This window comes from Pteronotus mesoamericanus, unplaced genomic scaffold (genome assembly GCF_021234165.1).
Source record: "Pteronotus mesoamericanus isolate MK-2021 breed Mesoamerican mustached bat unplaced genomic scaffold, CSHL_Meso_final scaffold_705, whole genome shotgun sequence".
Classification (NCBI taxonomy): Eukaryota; Metazoa; Chordata; class Mammalia; order Chiroptera; family Mormoopidae; genus Pteronotus; species Pteronotus mesoamericanus.
In genome coordinates, this window is record NW_026555326.1 from 17,462,999 (window position 1) to 17,482,391 (window position 19,393).

Sequence of the window (19,393 nt, forward strand, 5' to 3'; positions counted from 1 at the left end):
TTGAGACATTTGACTTTATCATCTTCCCAAATTATTAAAAATCTGGGAGCCGGCACTGTGTTGCGTTGCCGATGTAGGCTTTCAGAATCACCAGGAACAAAAGAAGGATAGATCAGGGCGCCACTCACGTGGAGCAGAAAGAGGACCTTTCACTCCTTTTCTTGAATGTGCACAGGAATCACAGCAGTTTCCATGAATCTTAAATTCCATGGAAACCGAAAAAGAAGAGAGGCAGTCCTATCTGTATGGGACTTGAAATGAGGTAAGTTTATTTTTAAGTTTGTTTTCCTCTTCGTTTCACCAAACTACTGGGTCAACTGTTCTGTCTCTAGGTCCAGTCTCCTTTGAAGCATGAGTTCCTACCAGCAGAAGCAACAGCACACCCTGCCTCCCCAGCTTGAGCAGCAGCAGGTGAAACAGCCCCAGCTGCCCCCACCTCAAGAAACATTTGTTCCCATAACTAAGGAACCATGCCAAACCAAGGATCCTGGCCACACCAAGGTTCCTCAGCCGGGCCACACCAAGGATCCACAGCCTGGCCACACCAAGGATCCACAGCCTGGCCGCACCAAGGATCCACAGCCTGGCCACACCAAGGTTCCTCAGCCTGGCCACACCAAGGTTCCAGAGCCAGTCCACCCTCAGGTCCCTCAGCATGACAGGCCTATGATCCCTGAGCCACTTCCTCCAGTGGTCATTCCAGACCTATCCCAGCAGAAGACCAAGCAGAAGTAATGTGGTCTACAGCCATGCCCTTGAAGAGCCACCGAATGCTGAACACCGTCTTCCCTTCTGCTTCTCTGTCTTATCTTGTAATCAGGATGTTCTCTCCATCATCAGAATCTCTCTCTTATTTACATCCTAAAAATGTGTTCTCTGAGGTTTTTGTTGAACGCCCTGAAAAGTCCTCTGAGCCTTTGAGTTATGCAGAAGGCCTAAGTGGCTTTGCTCATCCTAAGTTGCTCAAGGCTCATCTGAAAATTTGATCTGGAAAACAATGCCTGTTTCCTGCTCTGCCTTCATTAAATCGCTTTAATCCCACTCTTGGCTGCTAGTTTCATTGGCTAAATCTACCCCTTCCTATCCTATCATGAGGAGGATCCGTAATCAGAGAAGAGTTGCTATAGACATCATTTATTTGTCCCGGTACTGTGTGCTTCCATGAGTGTGTGTGTGTGTGTGTGTGTGTGTGTGTGTGTGTGTGCATGCGCGCGCGTGCACATGATTACATTTATGGAGAATCCGAAGACTGGCGATGGCTGTTGTGTTATGAAACTCAGAGTTTGTCACTCTGAGCGGCCACACCTGAAACAAGACTTTCCTCCGGCACTGAGCTGAGTCATGCCTGAGTTCCATGCTGCCTGCCCCAAGCCAGCTCTGATCCTAAGGACCTAGTCCGCAAGGGTCCCGCGTACCTCCAAAAACATCACTGCTACATGCTTGAACCTAATTATCCTGGTTTTCTTCCCTCATTTCACCTTCCAGACACCTAACACATACAGACTCACAATGAAGCACATTCATTTAAGCAGACACACACTCTCCTAATTTCCCACACAAGCCTTGCTCTCATTAGCTCAGACAACGTTATTTTTGCCTCCACCCATCATGTACATGGAGACCAGAAACTATCTCTACCAGGAAGAGGGAGAGGAGAATGAATACACGGTGCCTCCCCTCGGAGAATCTGGAGTCTTCTCTGGGAGACACTGTATTCGCGTCCTCCCACAAACTTGCAAACAGTCCAAATAGTGTCTCTCCCAAAATGAAACTCAGAAGCCTGCTTATCCAGGGATTCAAAAAGGAGATGAGTTTGAAGAAGAGATTTCTAGAAGGATTATATGATCAAAGTAAAGTAGGTAATCAGCCAGGAACTGGCAGAGAGCCGGTCGTTGAGCTACAAAATGCCAGGGGTGAAATGAGAGTTAAATAGCACCTAGGAAAGTCACTGTATTTCTGAACTAAAAAATTGATATTCAGAAAGGAGAGCTAGAGTAATCAAGATTAACCAAAAACTAATTTTGAATGACATCAGAGCCCAGGTCTCCAGATTTCTAGACCCTCTTTTTCTCCTGAAGCCTGCTTTTGATTTCAAGAATGACAAGAAGGTTTGCAGTTTTTTGTTGAGTGGGTCTTGGATTTTAGGGAGCTTGTCCCTAACTCAGTGAAGCCAACAGAAAATATCAGTATCACTTAGTGGTCCCTGGGAAGTGAACCCCCTTTCTTAAAAAGGTTGGTGGCATAACACTACACAGGTCTGAGACAGGTGACAGGTTTGCATCTGAGTGATGCAAAAAGCACTCCAAATAGAGTTGGCAAAAATTCAGAAATATTTGGAAACTCTAAGACAGAAACTGTCCAACAAGTAATTACAAGGTGGTGAGTAGTTGAATGATGTGTCTAGAGTCTGTACAGTATGCACATTTGAACTGTCTTCATATTACAGCTGGTTTCAATTGTAGAAGTATCTAAAGATATATCCATGCCATTCATAATTAAATAGACTGACTCTTAGTGAGGGAATTGTGGGGGACTCCATCCGGCAGAGTCCTCCAATTCACCGTGGATGAAATGAGTGGTTCCAGACACCAGTTGTCTGTCAGGGAAAGGGGATGGCAATTCCCTCTAGTAAGGAATGCCCTGAGCCCCTGTACTCAATAGCTTGTATTGAGAGGATTACAGGCGGGGGGATAGGCAGCAGGGATAAAGAAGAAGATGGATTAAGATGAAGCAGAAGAGCTGGGCAGGAAAGAACCAAAAGATTTAAAGTTCTACGTTACTCTTGAATTATCATTTTATTCTAGAAATTTATTTTTAGGGAATATTCATGCATGTATACAAATATTTTATACATGAGGATATTTGTTTCAGCATTGTATCCAATATCAAAAAGTTGATAACACTTAAGTGTGTATCAATAGATAATGGGTTCAATAACTGATGAGATGTCTATGTGTTAGGATTATACTGCAGCCATTAAAAAGATTGTGGTAGGAAAATGATGTCTTATTGGGAAATGTTCAGATTATGTTATTACAAAAGCAGGTACTGGCCCTGGCCAAGGGGCTCAATTGGTTGAACAGTATCCCATCCAAGAAAAGGTCATGGGTTCAATCTCCAGCCATGGCACATCCCCAGGTTGTGGGTTGAATAAGCATGTCTTTGGGTGAGGAAAAAAGAAGCAGATACTAAACAGTGCAAGCAAAAGACATCTTTTTAATAATGTATGCATAAGTGTGGGTTTATAGAAAAAAAATCCTGACATTAAATGAAGCAAACTGTAACTATGGCTATTTCTGGATGTATATATGTTACTGTTCATTATTTACATAGCTTTGTTTTCCATTTATGCATTATATAATGTTATTTGATTTCCGTAAGACTTTTATTCATGATATTAGAAAATACAGCAATGAAGATGTTGCTGAATAGAGGAAATGTATGTTCTCTCCATACAAAATTCCTGAAGCTCTGCAACTGGTCCCATAGCAGTGGCCCAAGGGTGGGTATTCCACATCTTGGTTGGTGCAGCCCATGTATCTCTTTTCTCCACACAGCTCCATCTCAATTCTCGATCTTCTGGTAGGAACGCTGGATGCTCCAATACTCCACTCACATTCACAGCTCAAGGACCTCAAATCCTGTCCACTGATTAACAACTGAAACCATCTAAGGGGTAAATGAGGAGTTGTTCCCTTCTTGTCTCAGCTCCTGCCTTGCCTCAACCCCTCTTCTCCTTTGTGACTTGGCAAAATTGTCCCCTGTTGGGATAGCCATTTTGAGAGTTATTACTATTTCTGGGTGAAGAACTTTAAGTCCAAACTATGCACAGTTTGGTAAACTTCAGGTCCACATCCTGGTTGTTCATGTCAATTTATGCCAATAAGTTGGTATCTCTTTATCATTCTTTTTGTTTTTCTTACCTTCACTTTCTTAAGTCATACCAGAACTACAACCTCTATAATTCCTGGAAAAAAAAAATACCTCTCTGGTTGTCATAGAAATTGATTCAGGGGCTTCCCTGTACTTCCATATTTTTAACTTCTATATAAATTAAAAATTGTCATTATTGAATGTTCAGGTCAACCAATTTTCTTCACATATTCTTTGCCAATCCTCAACTTAATTCTCTCCCCTCTCTTCTGTCTCTTCTCTACAATGCTCTATATTCTACACCCCTCCCGACTCCTGGCACCCACATTTCCCTAGAACTCAGTGGCCTGTCTGGACTTTGGGTCTTATTAGGCTCTCAGGTCCTTGACACATTTGCAGGTACAGTTGCCAGGTGGGCTGCTGCTGACACCAGCTGCTCTTCGTGTCCCGCACCATCACACCTGATTCATCACTGAATCACACCTGATTTCACACTGAGCACCATGAGGGAGGAGCCCTCTCTGTCTTGTTCAGGGCCGTAGACTCAGAGGCCAGCCTGCCACCTATCAAATAGTAGGAGTTTGCCTAATGTCTTCTAAGATGCTAAGCACTTTATACCTTCACAAAATCATGCTGGGAGCCTCAAGGGAATGTTCTGAAATTCGCCCTGGATCCAGATCACTCCTGACCACTGCTGAGGCCTCATCCTTCCCCACCCCATTCTGCCCTCTCTACCTCGGAAGCAGCAGCACGCAGAACTGCAAACAAGCTTCTCTGTCCTATACCTGGAGCTTCCTGAGGGCAGGGTTATGTGTCCCCAGCCTCACTCAGGCCCCCAAGTTGGACATTGTCCATTCTTCCATCTATGAGGTGGTGATCATGAGGGCAGGTAGGAGGACCCAACCTCCATTAATCTTCTGAGAGGGAAATATAAACATGATTTAGAGTTATGTGTATCTATAAAATATTATCATTACTATATGAACACTGTTCTATATAAATTATTGAATATATTTATATTTGTTCCACACTAGTGTAAGAAATTTTATTTTGTTCTAACATTATTTAAGAAATACTAAATTCTCTTTAAAAAATATTAAACCTAAATTTTCTCTTGCCTTTTTGTCTCACTTATTTAAGAACTTGTACCAATTAAAGGTAGTCATTGCCCTAGGGGAAAGATAAAATAATAAAAATAATATATAATAATGTTTTATATATTACTTACAGTAAGATAAATGATTCAATAAAAAGACCAAGACTTTGGTAGCTTAGGCAAAAAGAACTTTAATTTACACATCTCTCATATTGAATTTGGATTGCTAAGGGGGTTCTATTCCACCCAGTCACTCAGGACTCGCAGTCTCTGCCATGTGTAGTTCTGTCATCTTCCAGAGTCTTTCTATATATAGCACAATGCTATGAGAACCCAGAAGTTTTGGGTAGAGACAAGAAAATTTTGTTCCTAATTAACTAGGCCAGAGGTGATCTTCATTACTTCTGCCCATATTCCACTGGGCAAGTACAAGTTACATGATCCCATCTAGTCAATAACACTGCACATATACCTGAAATTTGCTAAGAGAATAGATGGTAAGTGTTCTCAGCACACACATACACAGAAATTAACTATGTGAAGTGATGAATGTGTTTGTGATAATTATTTCACAAGGTGTATGTATATAAAAGCATTATAGAGGACACAGTAAATATGTGCAATTTATATTCATAATTATACCTTAATAAACTGGAGGAAAATAAATAAATACAATAAATAATGCTGCCATTAAAAAACAAAAATAGAAATAAATGCACCGAGCTTTGAAAACTATGTCAAGTCTGCACACAGGAAAGTGAGAACACAGATATCGCTGATTATTCAAATCCTGCTATAGCACATTCTTTTGATCATCAAGTATATATTTACTACATACTTGCTTCTTTTCTTCTCATACATGAATATACCTTCTCCTGAAGAAATCAGCACAAGGAACTAAATTCTTCTTGTCATCCTCCTCCTCAATGCCTGGACTCTCTGAGTGATGTTTAGTCTGACCTGCAAGGGTAAAGCAGTGGGAAGGGAGGAGTCATCCACATATCTGAGTTTTAAGGATGTTTGAAATTCCCAACGGCAATATCTAGTAAGAGATTGTGTGTTGAGCTCAACTCTGGGTTAGTGGCTTCTGTGTCTTCTTACCATGATCAGAGGGCATGGCTGGTATATAAAATCAGGGTCTCAGAGCTCTCCTGTTCCCTTGTTGCCCCCAGAAAAGAAACACTTCGTGAGAGGCAGGATAATCAGAGCTGTAACATCATGTCTTACAGATGCAGTCAATTGTGACATTTTAACCCCAGCGACATCTGCTATTCCTGCTCCACGTGGCATCTTAAGGCTTCCTCCAAAGTCAAAATAACTCATTTTTAAAGCAGGAACTTTTGCCTTTCCTTTCCTCTCCCAGTCTCAGATCCAATGAGAGAAGAAAATCAGATGGTTCACTTATTGTCACCATCTGCACCACTTCCCAGAAAAGCCAGTAGTGCCTATTGTTCATCTCCACCGCCACTTAGGAAATTAAAATGTTCAAAAGAATTAACCTGAGTTAAAGATTAGGGTGGTGTCAAAGAGGCATGGTTTTCTGGTCCCAGAAGCTCAGAAGTTCCTCTTGATTTAATTCATAACCGTCCAAAAGCCCTTTGTTGCCCAGAGCTCCAATACCTCAACACAAAGGATGGACAGTGGGGACAGACCCAGGTGACATCACTGTCAAACACTAAGTCTCAAACAAAAGTGTTAGGCCAGAGATTTTTATTACAGATGCTGGAAATAAACTAGAAGTAGACCTAAAAATCCTACCTTTTTAAGGTAAAACTCATTTTCTGATGAAAATCCAGCTGTCCAAGATTTCCCACTGACCTACACTTCTAACTTTTCTTTACACGTTAGATTCCCGACTTGGAGTCTATTCACCCAATGGTATTTTACTTAATTTGGATCTCTTAACAGTCTAATGATATAATATGTTTGTGGTTTGTGCTTAAGGATACTAAAGTACATATTTTGTACTTCCCATTTAGACTACACTTGTGGAAGTTGGTTCAGAAAAAGAAAATCATTTCTGTAAAGAGATCTATTAAATACCAGGAAGATATGGAGTAGTCATTATGTCAGGGGCACTTTTAATGACATTTTATTTATTACTCAAATTTTATTAAGAATTTTAATATCAAAGTGTTGCACTAGACAATTTCAATGATCAAAAGTTAGATTCTCTACTTCATGACCCTGTAATCCTATGATCGATAGAACATGAGGGTAATTTGCAAACATACTTCATAGAAAGTGATTTCTAGAGAGAGCAAGGCAGATACTGTGCTGTGGCAAAGAAGGAAGGTGACTAGGATCTGGCAGAGAGTATCTGGAAGGAGAGCCATGGTGGGTGAACATGAGTGGAAGCAGCAATGGGAAGGAAGGCCTTCCAGGGAGCATGCACACAGGGGACGATGTAGGCACATGGGCGCAGGGCAGGGTGCTATGCAGCTTTCCTATGAGAGCCATGTGGTAGACTGAGAGGCTGGACTTGGGACTTTTGACTTTATCATCGTTCCAAATTTTAAAAACCTGAGGAATCTATCAATTCTGGAAGCTGGTGTGGTGTTCTGTTGCCAATGCAAGTTTTCAGAATCAGCAGGAAGAAAAGAAGGATAGGTCAGGGCTCCACTCACGTGGAGCAGAATAAAGACCTTTAAGCTTCTATTCTTGAATGTGCACAAGTAGCACCAAAGTTTCCATTGATCTTAAATTCAGGGAAACAGAAAGAAAGAGAAGAAAGTCTCTCACATCTGAAGGGACATTAAATGAGAAATATTTATCATTAAGTATGCCTTCTTCCTTGTTTCACCTAACAACTGGATTAACTTTTCTGTCTCTAGGTCCAACCTCCTTTGAAGCATGAGTTCCCACCAGCAGAAGCAGCCCTACACCCCACCCTCCCCAGCTTCAGCAGCAGCAGGTGAAACCTCCCTGCCAGTCTCCACCCTAAGAACCATTTGTTCCCGTAACCAAGAAGTCATGCCACACCAAGTTTCCTCAGCCTGGCCACACCAAGGTACCAGAGCTGAGTCACCCTAAGTTTCTAAACCATTCATCCCAACTATTACTAGAGGCCCATCCCAGCAGAAAATGAAGCAGATGTAATGTGGTCCACAGCCATGCCCTTGAGGAGCTGACCACCAGATGCCAAACACCTTCTTTCTTTCTGCTTCTGTGTCTTTATCATCTGTAGATCTTATATCAACAAGTATGTTTTCATCCTGAATCACGTTCTTATTTGTATCTAGAAATATTTGCTATGAAGCCTTCTTTATTAGAGCTTTACAGGTCCCTGAGCCTCTAAATTAAGCAGGAGTCTTAGTGGTTCTTTTAGTCTTCAGCTGCTCAGAGTTCATTTGAAGAAAGAATCTGAATGTGAAGAAATGCATGTTTCCTGCTCTGCCTCCATTAAATCACCTTTAAGTCCACTCCTGACTGTATGTGTCTTTGAGTGACTCTGCTCCATTCACTGCTATTCCATCATGAGTAAGGCCTGTAATCAGAGAGGATTTGGTGTAGACCTCATCTATCTGTCCTAGTACTGTGTGTTTCCATGTGTGTGTGTGTGATTACATTTAGGGGGCATCCCAAGAATGGCAAGGGCTATTGTGTAATGGAACATAGAGCCTGTCGCTTTGGGTAGCCACACCTGAAGCAGGACTTACCTCTGGCACTGAGCTGAGTCATGCCTGAGTTCCATGCCTGCCCCAAGCCAGCTCTGATCCTGAGGACCCTGTCCCCAAGGCCCCTGTTTATTTCCAAAAACATCACTGCTACATACTTGAACCTAATTATTCTGGTTTTCTTTACTGATTTAACCCATAAAAACAGATTTATCCAGTGACTCATAACTAGAGGTGAGTTTTAGGCAGGGATTAGGAGTACGTGATTCAGACAAGGTGAATAATCAGCCACAGTGCTGGGAAAGAGCTGGTCATTAAGTTGTAAACTGTCAGGAGAGAAAGGAGGCTTAAGAGCATCCAGGACAGCCATTCCATTTTTCAAGTAAAGAAAATGATAACCAAAACTTTCATTAGAGTAACCCAGAAATTGACTGATTTTTGCAGCACACCTGGAGCCCAGTGCTCCAGACCCCTGCTCCTACCTCTTCTGCAGCCTGGTCTGATTGATTTCAGGGTGACCAGCAGCATGCAGGTCTGTGCTGACAGGGTTGGAATATTAGAGAGCTGTGTCCAGCAGCAGAGAAGACATCTTAAAGTTTCAGCAGGACTGCAGTAGTCCTTAAGTGTGGAGGACGGTGAAGGCTGACATCAAAAGCCAGGTTAAGCACTTGGCAAGGCCACGCTCAACCGCTTGTTATCTGCAAGGCAGAGCAAGCTGGCAGCCGGTGACAGCCGGAGCCCGGGGGGAGTTGAGAAGGGAGTAGATACCCGTAAGCTTCCGCTGAAGATGACTGCAACCTTTGCAGAAGAGTTTTATTATGTAGATAGCCTGGGAACGGAACAATCCATGCCCACAGCATTCCCTTGAGTCTGCAATACTCCCTTGAGCTTTATCTAACCAACCCCTATAAAATAAACACGGAGACTGTGGTCATTGCCATTGTCTCTCCATCAGAGGACAATGTCCCACCTGGCACCCGCTTTTCTCTAAATTGTCTTGTGTTGTGTCTTTGGGTTGTGTTGTCCTCTCTCAGTCTCCTGTCACTCCTACTCAGGGACCACCACTCCGCACAGACTATGGCACTTAAGGAACAAACCTCATTTTATGTCAGGATGTGTGATCCTTAATATCAAGATGTGAGACAGGTGACAAGTACAAGAAATCTAAATAAGTTTAGCAAGAATTCCAGATATTTAAAAACTTGTAAGACAGAAATTTTCCAACAAGTCATTACAAGGTAATGAGTAGTTGTCAAACCGGCAGGAGGAAATGATGTGTCTTGGGTCTGTATGTTATGCACACATGACGTGGCTTCATATACCACTGATTTCAACAGTAGAAGAGACTAGATAGAATTCCAGGCCACTTGCAATTAAATAAGCTGATCCTGAATGGGGAAATGAGCTCTATGATACATAGCTATTATGAATATAAAATAGTTATTTCTATCGTTTAGAGCCTGCTTCTTTTAAAAATGTATATTTTTATTGTGATATAAAATTTACCATTTTAATCATTTTAAGTGTATAATTCCCTGGCATTAAATACATTTACAGTGTTGTGTGTTTTTGTTAAAATGTGTACATGCATATGGGTTTATGGAAAATAAAAAATCCTGACACTAAATACAGCAAAATATAGGGCTGGGCAAAAGTATGTTTACCGTTGTGAATACAGGAAACACAGAGTTTATCTAGCTATTGTAATAATTATAACCTGCCCATCTTTTTCCATGAAAACAACTGCAAGCCTACTTTTGCCTACCTCAGTATAGTGATTATTTCTGGCTGCATTATGTTAGTACTATTTTTTGAATAGCTTTATGTTTTCCACATTAAATATTATGATATTTCTTTTTATAACTTTTTTATCAAAGTATTTTAAAAATACAGAAGTCAATGAAGATGTTGCTGACTAGAAATGTATGTCCTGCCCACCTAGAACATTCCTGAGGCTCCGCAGCATGTCCCATGCCAGCAGCCTGAGGGTGGAGGATTCCGCGTCCTAAGGGTGGCCCATGTGTTTCTCCTCTCCTCACAGCTCCATCCCAATTCTCCATCTTCCGGTAGGGACGCTGGAGGCTCCAATACTCCTCTTGCTTTCACAGCCCAAGGGCCTCAAATCCTGCCCACTGACTGACAGCTGAAGCTACCTAAGGAGTTAATGAGGAGTTGTCCCCTTCTTGTCTCAGCAACTTGTCTTGCTTTAATTTCTCTCCTCCACTGTGACTTGGTAAAATTGTCCTCACTGGGCAGGAAATTTAGAGAGCAGGTACTGCTTCTCATGATGAACTTGAAGTTCAAACTACGTACAGTTTCGCAAAATTCACATCCACAGCCAGAGAGCTGATCAAACTTGTACAGATAAAGAAATGAGATGCTGAGCGGGCTTACATCTTCACCAAATTATGCTGTGGATTTGAGGGGAACATTCTGAAACTCGTCTTGGATCCAGATCACTCCAGATCCTTCCCCATCCCATTCTGCTCTCTCCACGTCTAAAGCAGCAGTACTTGGAACTACAAACCCTCTGCTCTGTCCTCTCTGTGCCTGTTATACTTTGGGAAAATGTCTTCTGTACCTTCCAGAAAACTGGGAGAAACCTGAGAGTGGAATCATTTCCCCCCAACCTGACTGAGATGGTCCCCAGTTGGAGTCTGTCCATTTCCTATGTAAATTTCATGATAGCAATGGGGGCTTAAGAACGGAAGACCCCACACTACTATCCTAGTGAAAAAATTATAAGAAATATGATGAGATTTTCTAGAGACATGGGACATAAAATATAATTATCAACAGTATATTAGTCTTTATATTTATGATATATAAGTTGCAGTTTTATTTTCCTACAACTATTTATGCATGTTTTTCATCAAGATTAACAAAATTCACAACCTATGAGCATTTTGCTATAAATATGCTAATTATGATATTTTTATCATGCAATTTCTTTCTACTTGGATATATTACTTAAAAACAAAAATCTATTTGAAATCTCTTAAAGCTATGTTTCCTATCATAGTTTTTTGTTAATGTTTTTCACCACATCCTAGTAAGCAATTTGTCAGGATAGATTTTCTTCTGAGACAAAAATCTCCAAAATGTCTCTGATATCATGGAACAGAATTTTATTTTTCATATCTATACCCTGTCTGATTGTGTGCCAGCAGGAACTCAACCTCCATCCCCTCCCCGTCTCGTAGCTTTTAGGGCTACTCCTTCTTCCGCATGCTACTAAGCAGACAGAAAAAGAAAGTGGGGGTAAAAGCAGGTTTGCCCTTAACCCCCAGATATAGAGGCGACAATCTACATTTCCAGTGACATACCATAAACTAGATGTCAGTCACATGGTCCCACCCAACTCCACATGGCTGTGTGCCCCAAAATAGGAAAAAAGGCAATTGGTAAGCCCTCAAATCTCTTCACAGTCCAGTCTTGGGGTTGCCAAGTATCTATTTGCTTTCTTCTTTCTATACATAGACACACTCCCCTTTTGCCCCATGAGAGACAACTCAAGGTCCAACCCAGTCATTGCATCTACTTCACAGTCCAGGGTCTCTGGGTAACGTACAATTCTCTCCATCGTGTCCTCTCCATGTGGAAGCCTCTCTCCTTGATCCAGTAAACTAGAGAATACAAAGGTCAGTCCTTTCCTTCCCGCCCCCCACTCCAATTTGCAATCGTGGAACAAGGACTGGATAATTTCTGTAGTAACTTCCACCCAGGGAAAGGAGAAGAAAAGAAGATAGCCAATTTCTAATCCACAGGAATCCCGAAATATCTCTGAGCAAGAGCTGTGAAGTACACCATCCCATCAGGGATGATACCAGTTCTTTGATAGGACGTGGGCTCCACTTTCTGGAAGCAGTCTTGGCTTCTGGAGGTTCTTCCTTTCTTATTAGCCTCTCCTGAGGTGGATGTACGCCTTTCTCTGTGCTAGTGCAAGTTATGCTGCTCTTTCTGCATCAATATTTATTAAGGCTCTTTGAAACACACAGCTTTTGTAGTCCAGGCTCATGCTTTCTTAGGCAAAACAATTCCATCAAAACTTTGGCAGGCTTCTGGTTTTTTTCCAGGCAGCCCCCTTAGCAGTACCTCTATTCGAAGCCCTTTTCCTGACCTAATTCTCAAGACATGCGTTAATTTCTTTGTCTCTTTCCCCCCATTTTCCTTTTTCTTCCATGGACACTACTGCCCCAATGTTCTCTGGAATAGCATGGATAGGAAGACTCCATCTTTATTCTCACTTTTGCTGCAGATATTTTTCTTAAGACCTTTGTTTCTTTGGTCTTATGTCTTTGTGTTGAAATTTAAAGGTAGACAACTATTCCTAGCAAATTCCTGTACCCTCGTAATTCTGTTTCTTTCTAATTACAAATTGGTCCACTTCCTTCATGAGCTCAATATTTTGCCAAAGGGAGTCAGTAGTAGTTAATACCAAATTTCTGTTTCTGTCTAGTCACTTTTTTTATAACTATAAGCTTATTGAGCAAATAGTCTGCTTTTTAAATTACAAGTAACAACCCTGGCTGGTGTGGCTCAGAGGATTGAATGCTGGACTGTGAAGCAAAGGGTTGCAGGTTCGATTCCCAGTCAGGGCACATGCCTTGGTTGCGGCCAGATCTCTGGTTGGGGGTGCTCAAGAGGCAACTATACATTAATGTTTCTCTCCCTCTCTTTCTCCCTCCCTTCCCCTCTCTCTATAAATCAATAAAATGTTTTTTAAAAAGGAATTTATTTAAATAAGCAAATAGATAAGCAAATAACAGGTAGCAATTTTACTGACTGAATGTTTTAACACAGTTAATATCTAGGAAGGTGCTAGGGAAAGGTGAGGCAGGGGTGTCCTAGCATCCAGTCATGTAGGGAGCTCTCTATTCTGAACACATGTGAAGCCCATATTACTGATACACCGCCCCTCTCAGCACACACACATATCCATAGTGAGGGGGTGAGGAGAGGGGCCAGGTGGGTGGATATTGCACCATCGGCTGAGACACCGAAGACTGAGGCTTTGGTGAGTTCTGAGCCCATATTTAAGGTAGAAACCCACAGAGAGTTTTCACTGGGCCCTGTGTAACCAGGAAGACAAGACAAGTGCCATTCTGCTAGCAGTAAAGGGTATGTGAAGGTAGGTTTTCCCAATATTCAGTTACTCTCACACCAGCACCCCTATTTTACATGTTCTGTAAAATACATGTACTGCAGTATTTGCTTAATACATCTCTTTAACATCACTTTATAACAAAAGATAATTTTTTAAAATTCACAGTATATATTTACCAAATTAGAGTAACTCGGTGGTGTTTTTATCACACATGACAAACTAAAGCCTGCTAAAAAGCATTTCCTGTCTTCAAAAGCCTTTTATATGTGACTTTAATCCACTCTTATAGGTAGCCCTTCCTCTGTAGAGTAGAAATTTTCAAGAAGCCCAAGGAATGTAAGTGACATTTAGGCTCCTGAAGAAACACTCCATGGTGGATCTTATTCTGAGCTGCTTTTTGCTGCCGCCTGAAGAGGTGCCATGGGAGAAGAAAGATTCATCCTTGTCCTAGTGACGGCTGATGGCAGAAAGTAAAAACAGAGGATGAACTTACTTCCTTTGGCCCTTGTCTCTCTTCCACTTACTCTCTCCAGTCCAAACAGTGTCCCTGGAACATACCAGGCAGTCTCTGGTCTTGGAGCATTTCCATTGTATATTCTCTTGACCTGAATCTGTGTCCACAGATATCTTAATATCTAACTTTTCACCTTCTTCAAATTGTTCTAACATCACATTTTCTGTGAGGACACACAACCCCCACCTCTTTCATTCTCTCAATTGTTTGCACAGATATTCCTTTTTCCATAGCATTTACATCATTTATATATTCATCATGTGTTTTTATTGTTTATTTCCACATATCCCTACAGTATGTGAACTCCACAAGGTCAGAGATCTTTGTTATTGTTCATCGATGCATCCCAAGTGTCTAGAACCCTGCCTGACTTATTGTGGGCACTCAAGAATCAACTGAATGAATGAATTGGCATTTCTTTGATCTGAGGTTGGAGAATCCTCAAAATGTTCCATTGTCACCAGCAAGTTGTTGAGACTACAAGATTAGACAAGGCCTCCAATGCTGAATACATATGCCAGTGGGGAGATTTCAGGACACATCATCACCTGACACTCTGACTTGTCCTTTCAGGTGACTTGAGAAGTAACTGAACCTGCTCAGTCTTGAGATATTCCACTTCCATCCCAAAGGCCTCAATCTCCCACTCAGCTAAGCCTGAACTCTTGAGATCCATGTCTAGTTTGGAGCAATCAGATTGTAGTTTGCATCTGAAAAAAAGAAAAAGATGTCTTTGTGTTTTGTTCATGTGGTGAGAAGATGTAGAGTTCTTTGTTTGGAGATGAAGGCAGAAGTGCCTATCCGTAGCTACCCATCACTCCTGTTCATCACCACTGTTTTTCCAGCCTGGCTCCACGTCTGTTAACTCTCTCACACTTCTGGATCCCGCTCTCAACAGTACATTGTTCTATGGGTGCCTTGCATTTTAGTACCATGAAACCTTGGATCAGGAAGAAACCAGACGATCTTGCACAAAGCCCATTCAAACCTACATGGGAAGGGCCACATGACAGTGTGTGGATAAGAGGTAGGGCAGAGAGAATTCATAAGAATGCCCAAAAGGTTTCTGGTACAGTTAATCAGTATGATTAAGAAAGGTCAGGCTTTGGTATAAGGAAATTAGCAGCATCCTATCACCCTGACAAGGGTATCAATGTGAAAGTCAGAGGCATGTGGGGAGATGCTAGTTGCAATCAGAAGCCATATGGCTTCCAGCAAATTCATTGGTTAATCCAGCACTGCAGATGAAGAAATTGAGTGTCCATGTATAGCAGTAAAAGGTTTAATACCCAACTACTCATTACACTTTAAACAAGAGGCAGTAGAGAAAAGAAGAAATTGAGATGTTAGAGGAAAAGGTGTTGGCTGGGGGAAAGGAGGTACAAGTCAGGTAGGTGCATCTGGCCAAACCCAAAGAATATTGAATGACAGCCCCCATCCCTTTGCAACCAAGGATGTGGGTCCAGGAAAGACATGAGAGGCAGGGGCCCAGCCTCAGAGCTAAAGATCAAGTCAGCCAGGACCATGGAGGACCACAGAGCAGAAAGCAAGTTGCCCCAGGCTTAAGAGTCCCACCAGATCAGCAACAAGATGTGCTAGGAATTTCCTTTGCAGGGTCCATAGAGATGGGGTTTGGGTGAGGAGAGGCTTGTACCCAAGCCTAGAGGAGAGATAAATTGATGCAAGAGGCCTTAAACTCAGGCACAGTGGTGGCAGCGGCCCAGCCCAAAAGGAAGTGGCTACTTAAACTCTAGAAGGAAAATGGACAGATGGGGATGGTAGCAGAAACACCTGCCTCTTGCTGAACCTTTACCCCTCTTCTCAGCTCATCCCATGTGGCTTGTCACAAGGGAGAATTTCTTTTATAAGAAACTTTCTAGTTGTTCTCAAAGAAGCCTGTGGTGTCTCATAACAAATAATGGCATTAATTATTTATTCATGTATTCTATAATTGTCAATCCACCAAGCAGTGACTATACACCAAACACTGTATGGGACAAAAGAGTAGAAAAATCACTGGGGGGACAGTGGGAGGAGCTCCTGGTGGTGGCTGGCTGGTCTGGGGTTCCAGTTCCGGGGGAAGAGGTGATATAACTGTGGAGCCAGCAAAGTTAAGGAGGGAGGGACCACATAAAGCCCTGAGTTTGAAGAATGATTTGGATTTTCCAAAGGCTCCAGCTCATTACAGGTTGTGTATTAAAGGCAGGCCTGGATTAGTGACCTCAATTTCATTTTATCTGGAGCAGAATGAACTCTGGTATAAAGAGTCAAGGAATCTCAGTTCCCATGTTCCTATGTTGCCCCCAGGAAGAGACATCGATAAAAGACAGTGTCTTCAGGGTTCGCTGGCACATTAAACTGAACAAGTCGTTGGGTAAAAGGGCCAGGTTTCTCTGGGGCTGTTCAGCCTGATTGTCTGCCCGAGGTTTTCAATCCTTGGCATCTCCATCACTAATCAGAGTCCCCACACCCTGTCTTCTATTGACTCCGAGGTCTCTCCTGGAGTGAAGGATTTTAGGGCCAAGGGAATCATTTGAACCTTGCCTTTCCCCTCCCATACCCAAGTACACTAAGGAATGGATAAACGGAATTATTACTTTTTGCTACCTGGGGAAATTCATGCCGCCATGCCCTTGGCCTCCCAGGAGAACCAGAAACAACTTTTTATCTCCACATCCACTTCCAATACTAAACAGTTCTACAAGCCCACTCTGTGCCAAAGATTAGGGCTCCGGGAGACAGGGCTGTTTCTGGTTCCAGCAGCCCCAGGACTTCCTCCTCGCACCTTTCAGCCTACACCACCCTTCCTGTAAACAGGATACTCAGATGCAAAGGACCCTCAGTGGGGATAAGGCCTAGGTGACATCATCGTCAGACAGCAAGTGCCAAGAAAATGTCAAGTGAGTGGTTTCATCACCAAAACTGAACTAACAGGTAGATGAGGGGGACTAGGATGAATCATGTCTGGCAACAAATGATTAAGACACAGTAGTTCAAAAAAATCTCATTTCCTTGAGACAGGCATCAATTACTATAAAAAGCCAGTTGGCTGGGGACACCACAGCAGGTCCGAGCGCCACGCATCCTACCCTTCTCTGCATACCAGGTGAGTCTCATTCCTTGGAGCTTTTTACCATTTGCTCAAGGTTTTTTATTTTTATTGAAACCTCCTTGTTATTTTTGCTATCTTTTCCCCTACTATTGAAGTTCAGCTATCAGAGTGATGGCCTCTAGAAATAGCTTGATTTTAAAAGTAATCATAGTCTGGCCTTGAAGGGACTTAAGATGTTATCAATTCTGCCCCATCAGTTCTTGCCAGAGAGCAGAGGACTGGCCTATATAAGACTCTCAGCAGTATAAGTCCTGCTAACTTAAACTTAGTAGACCTTAGAGTGACATTATAATTCTTTCTTTCTAATTCTTTCTAAATCTTAATACAGAGAAGTGTATCTTTTTACCAAATTGTTTTGTGAAAATTTATTGTATTGGCATTTTGCTAAAAAACAATTTAGACAAGAGGGCTGGCAATTTACAAAGGAAAATAAGACATGGGCTGGAAAGCTAAAATACAGTGTAGAAAGTCACCTGCATGAAACAATAAGGACAAGTGAAGATCTGTGGTAGTTTTGGGACAGCGGTGATTTCTAGAAGGCTTGTTCCAGAAATTCGTCCGAAAGGTAACATATGTGGCAATCTGTGATCTATGGTGGCTGGGTATTTCTGAACAAGCAAAGTGAGGGAAGCATTTGACGCAGGGTAGGGTGTGAGCAAGGCTAGAGAGGGGATCATGTGGGGTTCTAGAAAAGTCAGTAATTATCTTATAGGTGATAAGCCATTCTATTATCAGAAATATGGGGTGGAGGGTTGAAGTTATTGGGTTTTGTTTTTCAAATAATATCACATTTCCATGTGATACCAATATTGTGCTCTCACATTTCTGCCAAGAGCCTGCGGTTGTATTGTATTGCCAATTGAGTTTTAAGATGTACCAGGAAGAAAGAGAGCACTGGGAGAGGCCCAGAGTGGAGCACAACAAATTGCCTTTCTGTTCCCCTGGTTCAAAGGCTCAGAAATCATCTAAGTGTTCTCAGTGGTAAAGGGAGAGAAAGGAGAACATTTGCTTCTTAGGAGATCGGAAGTGGCATTGAGCATGGCTTCTTCCCTAGTTAATCCCTGTTTAAACCACCTGTCTTGTCTCTAGTCCAGCCTCCTTTGAAGCATGAGTTCCCACCAGCAGAAGCAGCCCTGCACTGCACCCCCCCAGCTTCAGCAGCAGCAGGTGAAACAACCCTGCCAACCTCCACCCCAGGAACCATGTGTCCCCCAAACCAAGGAGCCGTGCCACCCCAAGGTTCCTGAGCCATGTCACACCAAGGTTCCAGAGCCATGTCACACCAAGGTTCCTGAGCCATGTCACACCAAGGTGCCAGAGCCCAGTCATCCCGTGGTTCCTGAGCCCTGCCACCCCACGGTGCCAGAGCCATGCCACCCTACGGTGCCAGAGCCATGCCATCCTAAAGTTCCGGAGCCATGCCCAGAGCCAACAGTCATTCCGACACCAGTTCAACAGACCAAGCAGAAGTAATGTGGCCCGTGCCCTTGAGGAGCCCACCGCCGAATGCTGAATACCCTCTCCCATTCTGTTTATCTGTCCCATTTGCCTTGCAATCATCACACAGTCACCCACAGTCACAATTGTCCCTCAGTTGCGCTCTAAAAACATGCCGTGAAGCTTTCCTTCCCAAATGCTCTGGGCCTCTGAGCTTCTGAATGAGGCTGAGGGTCTTGGTACCTTAGAACTTTAGTTTTCGGCTGCTCAGGATTCATCTGAAGAGGGACTTCACGTGAAAACAGGTGGATCAGCTCTGTTTTGCCCCCATTAAATGCACTTTCAATTTCACTCCTGACTGTGTGTGTTGTGATCTGATTCAACATCTTCATTCCTTTTCTTTGTGGAGTAGGACCTGTTCACAGACAGGATGGTGAGGAAAGACTTCATTCAGAGACTTTAGGTCCTGATACTAGGTGGGTGGGGGGTTTTCCCCACTAACTTTTCCTGGGCTGGCAATGAGAGGTTACATAATACCACCCAGAGGCTGTTGCTTGGGCATCCAGGGCTGGAGCAGGGCTCTCCTCTTGCAGCTTAGTGAGTCATGCTGGAGTCTAGTTAGTGCCTGTCTGCACTA

At 42.7% G+C, this 19,393-nt stretch overlaps 1 protein-coding gene and 1 pseudogene across 1 annotated transcript; both read left to right on the top strand.

Moving 5' to 3' along the window:
* Positions 1 to 296: 296 nt before the first annotated feature.
* Positions 297 to 735, top strand: LOC129062017 (cornifin-B-like). Its single transcript, XM_054562794.1, has 2 exons — positions 297 to 501; positions 598 to 735. The coding sequence occupies exons 1-2, from the start codon at positions 352 to 354 to the stop codon at positions 733 to 735; spliced, it is 288 nt and encodes a 95-aa protein (XP_054418769.1). The 5' UTR covers positions 297 to 351.
* Positions 736 to 18,426: 17,691 nt separating this feature from the next.
* On the top strand, positions 18,427 to 18,792 carry LOC129062151 (cornifin-B-like; annotated as a pseudogene).
* The last annotated feature ends 601 nt before the right edge of the window (positions 18,793 to 19,393 follow it).